This window comes from Trichoplax adhaerens, genomic scaffold (assembly GCF_000150275.1).
Source record: "Trichoplax adhaerens TRIADscaffold_40 genomic scaffold, whole genome shotgun sequence".
In the NCBI taxonomy this organism is placed as follows: Eukaryota; Metazoa; Placozoa; class Uniplacotomia; order Trichoplacea; family Trichoplacidae; genus Trichoplax; species Trichoplax adhaerens.
In genome coordinates this window covers 143,154-150,061 of record NW_002060980.1, presented here as the reverse complement: position 1 = coordinate 150,061, position 6,908 = coordinate 143,154, and the positions used below count along the sequence as shown (strand labels likewise).

The 6,908-nt window shown below is 32.6% G+C and overlaps 1 protein-coding gene across 1 annotated transcript; it reads right to left on the bottom strand.

The window, feature by feature from the left end:
• Positions 1–1,433: 1,433 nt before the first annotated feature.
• On the bottom strand, positions 1,434–2,456 carry TRIADDRAFT_5097 (uncharacterized protein; the record flags this gene model as incomplete). Its single annotated transcript, XM_002118213.1, has 4 exons — positions 1,434–1,572; positions 1,702–1,838; positions 1,976–2,103; positions 2,300–2,456. Coding segments are annotated over 4 exons (561 nt in total), but the record flags the coding sequence as incomplete, so codon positions are not given.
• Positions 2,457–6,908: the final 4,452 nt, after the last annotated feature.

Genomic DNA, 6,908 nt, shown 5'->3' with positions numbered 1-6,908 from the left:
ATTAGGCGTAAAGATAGTCGTATTCTGTTAATGGATAGTTTTAGAGACGATAGGCGTAGCCTTAGGTGAGAATGCATGGTGCCTCGGTAGTCGGCTTAGGGGGGAGTTCAGTCTGTAGCCTAAGAGCTAGCTGAGTGTAGTTAGGTAGTCTAACAAGTTTAGTACTGTAGTATTCAGCAATAATTTGAAGTAATAAACTCCTTTTAACCGTTACATTGTGAGACGAATTATTGAGTTACTATTTCATAGTAGGGCTGGAAATAGTACCTTATTATAATTACAAAAAAGAAATACATAGTTGATTAGTGTTCTGCTGCTTCTTTGAAATTAGATTAGATTCGTTGACCGAGCTGTACATTAATTTATGATAGATCAGATTTGGACCAACAAGCAAGAACTAACGGCAGTTTAGCCACACATTTAACTTAGTAAAATGGTGCATACGAATATTTCATTTGTTTTAATTAAACATATTTTTAAATTCCTACAGGTAGATGAATCAGTCCCATGTACACTGTACAGTATTGTTGCGAAGCAAATCACCGTACATGCTAATTAGGTAGATTTCAGTTATGTAGCTAGCTATACTGTACGCGGTAAACAGTAATTATGAATATTAATCGTGTATAGTTTTGTTAGACTACAAAGATGTACTGTAAGCATGTTCTGAAATTAATTAGTATAATCTTTATAGATACTGATATTGGCGTCGCCTTAGCACCCGCCGCGAAGTGCGAGAAACGTGCGAGTAGCATGCTTGGCCTCCCTCGTTCGTTTAATTGGCTATTTATTAGTTATAGCCAATTAAAGTTGTTTACTAGTTGTATCTACAGTAAACTATATAGTTTATTGAGGGTTGTTCCCTATACGAACCCTGTAAATGTTATGTTGCTAAATTACTATGTGTGCACCACAAGTTTGGTGGTAGAGTATAAAACGAGGAGTGAATGCTCAGCTCCTCTGTTCGTTCGTGATTAGAAAGCGTTTCGGCTACTCTACTAAAAAAAGTATACTAGACTCTTAGAACAGTCTTATCCCTGTGTGACCGTAAGTAGTATAGGACTATCAGTCTATCACACGATAGATCTCCAGGTGTAGCGGAGATAGGAATAAGTAATCTATTAGTTTAGGGTAGTAGTTCGCAAGTTAATTTTGTGACAAGTATATAGCATGTACAGTTGTACAGTATAAGATATATACGTACAGTAAGTACATCGGAGATAAAGATTGATCTTTATCTGGCGAATGATCTTACTACAAGGCAATAATACAGGATCATACATTTTAAACACATTACGATGTCAATCAAGAACAACATATGTATAACAAAAGCAGCACCTGATATTATTTATTTATAGCATAATCAATATACAGGCATATCTATCAATAGCATCGTTACTGACTTATTTTATCTCGAAGGAGTTAGAAAAATGATGTTGTTTGCTATACTCCCAAATTAGAACTGCTCCGGTAACGTGTACATTAAATGATCGTATCGTTCCTAATTGAGGTATTGCTACGCATTCATCCACCATTTTTAATAACGGAACCGGTATACCCTCTCTTTCGTTACTTTTAACAAATGAAATTATCCAAATCAATTGCAATCGATGTATAGTACTTATTCTGTAGTTATTTTGTAATAGATCGCCCAAAAAATCATGGAATGATGAAAATGATAACTTATTTTGTTCTACTTACCCTAATAATAATATCGATCTTTTAGCAAAGTCATATTTCGTTAAATCAGCGCTATTGGCAGTTTGTTCTACCCCGACAACGGAGTAGCCTAACTGTTTCATACTTATTAAGTATTCTTCTAATTCTTCCACCCGTACCTTCACAAATTAAAAATTATGTATTAGTATATTAGTAAATTGCACATATGTAATTAGTACGAATCTCACACGGTGCTGATACTGTTAAAATTTTTAAAATCGCGTTAAGGCATTACTGTACTTTCAAAATATCGCACTACCTCGTCTATTGGTATCCATTTATGAGCTGTTACACTTAGACTTTGAAATTCTCGATTTTCTATAAAATTTTTATTACTTATTACAAGCCGAGATACTCCTAATATTTCACAAGTCCTGCATAATCCTGATTTTTATAAGATAAAAGATTTAGATATTATTAGATAATATTGATTTATGTCATAAATACATCTAAGTTATCTAATCTAGTTACCGATAAACTAAAAGTAAAACTATAGAAATTACGATTGTCTCTGACTAGAAGAGTATAATCCTGTTATCTATTTAATTCAAATAGTATAGATTAGCACATCATAGCTTACCTCCTAGGTTGGCAGCTTTATCTATTAAACTGGCTACTACGATTAAACCGTCTTCTCGGCTTTTACCGTTGCTTAAAGTAAGTTGTTTCGAAAGTAAACTTTCATCGTCCGTAGGAAATATTTTCCACGGAGTGATTTTCTGTTGTACATTTGCTGATAGATCTGATACATTAGTCATCTTGGAATCGTTAGACACAGCGTTTTTAGTCTTAAAGTTGCCTGGTTGACAAACTTCAAGGGAAGAATCTCTATTAAAAATCGCTATTTGTCGTTCTCCACTCCATAATGATGGATCAACTTGCATAAACGATTCTGGAGATATCCATTCGTCATCGCAAACCAAAGTTAGCCGAGGAAGCGTTTGAAAGATTGTCTGTAATTCCAAGTCAATACTAATGTAGAATCGTATAACATTGTGTACAAAAATAAGGGAATGTATATAAATAAAATTTATTCATACCTGAATGCTATAATGTTCAATTGGATTGAAAGTTGAAAAGTAGAAATTTTCTAAGATTTTCTGACGCTGTTTAGTAGAATCTCTGAAAAATTACGCATAAATGACGTTGTAAAACGAATATCTTTCACATTATAGATTATAGAAGTATTTAAAATTTTTAACTTCTAACTTTAAATATAAATAATAGGATACAATTTAATTTATTGACCAATATACCCTAAATTATTTTCTTTATCTGCAAATAAGAGTTTGATCATGGAAAAGCGCTCTAGAATCAACGTTAAATTGTTTTGCAAGCAAATTTGCCAGATTCTCTGTAAAACTGCTTGTGCAAAACAACGAATTCCGAAATTATTCGCTAGAGCAAGTGGTAGAATCAGTGGTAAAGCTTTCTCGATGATAGATGCCTTAATGATTGTTCAAATAGGATACAATAACAGCTAGGTTGATTACGAATGATTAAACTTGTACGCGCAAACGTTTTATATGCTAGTAAATTTACTTAGTTATATTCGTGATGTAATACAACATTGAAGGTGGAAACTACATCATACTTAAATACATAACTTACCTGATGTTCTTCAGATGCGGCAACACTGACATGAAATATCATCCCAAGGTATGAGCATAAGCTGCTTACAGTATTTGCCTAATTTAAGTTTAAGATTGAGTTTGTTTTAGAGCTCAGTATTAAGTAAATTTTGGTATCTAGCGTTAATTTGTTACATAATCGTCACTATTGCTATACCGTAGAGTAATAGTCCTGTAATAAATGATGTAAACTTCTATTACGCAATAATAAAATCGCCGACCACTCAATCATACGTCGGACTGAAGGTTGAATTTGACCGTGTAGTAGTTTCAATGACTTGCAGAGAAATACTTCCGCATAGCTCTAATATAAAAATTTTATTATAAACCATGTATATTAATCACAAGCAAGCTGATCACTCCTTAATCACATAATTATAGTACCTCATCAATAAAAGGGACCAATACCATAACAGTTTGCCATATCCGATACCTTGTGAAATGTACATGAGAATTAATAAATGATCTTTTCTTGGAGTTGTGCATTTTCTGATCCTAAAATTAAAAGTGTTTATTTTAACATCGGCTTTATAATTATTCATCGACGTTCGGTAAAACTCCACCAAAGATATAAAATACTACACAGTATACCATTTCAAGTAAATGCAGCATATATTGTTGAATAAATTTTCTGTGTCCTTCATTATTAACTGATAGCTGGCACAACATATTAATTGCTTGGACCCTTACGAGATAGTCACATCGATCCTTTGTTCTAATATAATAAAGAATATATTACCATACCCCTACGTTACACATTGTGATGGTAAAGCATTAAAATATAAATCGATTGAATTCTACAGTATATCAAATCTTCTATTTCTATGATAATGCGATAAATAGACATCTCACACGGCAAATAACTGATTAACGGGAAATGTTTGTCCTAAGCTCCTTATGAATGATATCGAGTCTTGCAGATGCCTATCAGATTAGTATTACTTAGTTATATTAACAGATAACGATTAAAATCACTTACTAAAAGCATTAATCAACGTACATAATATCTTTCCTATAGCTATTTCCATGAGTACAAGCCCACAATAAAACCGTTTTGACAAAATTTTCTGCATTTTTATGTAACGAACTTAATTGATTTGGCTGCAACAATAACTCCGTCCATACCAAATTAAACTGGCTAACTAAATAGTTCGATACACCTTGTTGAGACTTGCTCATTTCTAATAATTTCGTGATATATTTCGTAATCATCACGTGAATAGAATCTAAATTAATACACTGGATAAAGTATGATTGTAATATCGTTGCAATAAATGAGGCCAATACAGGCCAAAAGTTATCATGACTTTGCTTGCAGTAATTGACATGCTGCCATAGACAGTCAATTGCATGTAGACAGACTGATTCATCTTCATTGAAAGCCTGTCGTTAGTACATAAAAAAATTATTTATGAGAAGTAAATATCCATCAAGCGTTAAAATTCTGTTCATTGCAAATGCTATAATAATAAAGCTAATTCAAAAAATGAAAGTGTCATCATATACCATTGGCAACAATAGCTGGATACACTGTAATATAGAATCAGCAGTGTTAATAGGAGCAACATCCAAGGAATCAATAGCATCATTTAGTAGTCCCACTGGAGATTTACAACATATTTCTATAAGCGACATCGTCGACGCTGATGTGCTATCACTATTGGATTTATTATTGGCCAAGCTAATCAAGAATGCTATACACTGCCATTGACATCTTATATATTCAGCCGTTACTAAGCCTTTGAATGATTTTTCTGCCTGGGAATGTACATCAACATAATTCTTGCGATAATCACTTATAACGATTACCTTCGGAATGTATTCTTTAATGTAGGTAATAATTTGCAGATAATGGGGAGTTTTTGCGAAATCTAATGTAGAGCCTGCTGTTAAGATTTTACTAGTCCATGCAGCTGTCATAACTGAATTGATGTTGTCTAATGGCCCTTGCTTAAAAAAATACAGGCACAAATAAGTGAACAATAATGGTGTTGCTACAATAGTAAATAAATTACGTAGAAATAAAGAATTACTGTAATTATAATGTCAACAGAGTTTTCAAAACATAATACCTCAATAGCTTCTGTGTTTGAAAGCGACTTAAAACATGATGCTGTCAGAGCGAATATAGCATTTGCACTATCAGCTAAGACATCATTAGCGATGTCTTCTTTCCACAAAAGCTTCATTAACTCTTCCAGGACATTAAGACAAAGTCGACTACTTTTAAATCTGGCAGCAATCTGCAAAATAAAATATCTAAAGTATAAAAGCTAATAAAATAGTGTATTAGTAGTCTTCTATCTTTACACTTTGCGTTTCGAATTTAATGCTTTATACTAATGAAAATCTCTGAGCATACGAAAGTACAGCGGGATTACATTATTAATTAATAAAGTTATCAATAATACAAGTATCTGAGCAGTATACGTACAATAAATATATATATTCGTATATTTCTTGCAAACTTAATACTGTAAGGAAATTTATGTGTTATATCAGCAATATGAGGGTACATACCTGAGCATCAGAATTAGGTAATTGTAAACGAGCATACTGTAGCAGAATAGATATTAAAGGGGCAAAAACTAATTGAAGTTGTTTATTCACAATGCAATACGGTGGCTGTTGGATAATAGCATCGTCGACTGTAAACGTAAAAAATCATATTTCAAGTCAAGGCTAATGATAGTTTAAAACCTATGCATGGAATTACTTACGATTTAGTTCCAATAAAATAGCAAATATTAGCATCATAGCATTTTGTGTTTTTTCCTGCGATATGTAGGTGCTATTTTTTAAACTGTTAATTATTGAAATCGCAGGTTCCAGAATAATTTGCCAGGGTAACGTGGGTAGTTTATCTTTCCTTTCTTCTTTTAATTGACTCTCTGATTCTGAAGTATAGCAGTCACCTATTAAAACTAGGAGTCTAGCTAAGGCAGGTATACTAATAATCCGAAGATTATTAGAGGGCGGACTTATATCCGGGTTTTGATTATCCATAACATCAGCGACAGAAGTTCTTAAAAACTCCACCATTACACTTTTGTTTATGAGCACTTTTAATACGCAATTCGGAAGGCAAGAAGTATCGGGTGAGGCTACATTTAACCAATTGCAAACCTTATAAAAATGAAAGTTAGCTTACTTATAATAAGTTATTATACAGTGAACTAAATATCTGTTATCAATGCTGAATTGTAACTTGCTAATCTCGAAATTACTTTAAGCCATAAAGATCTTCCTCTAACAAAGCATTCCTCTTTACGAAACACCACAAGGCAATTAGCTATATCTAGTAACGATGTATTTTGCTGCAAACAAATAAGGAATTTGAAATAGAGATAAACACATTGATTATAAAATAAAATTAGTAAACAAATATTAAAAATAGGCTAGTTTGAATAGTGCAATACAATCAATTGTTATAAGAGCATGAACTGAGAGGTAAGAATAAAAATTCTGAAATCAAAAAGTTAATGATGAATGATTTTTCACTAGTTGATGCAAGATCATTTGATTAACGTATGCATTACATGTACTATACTTGCACTT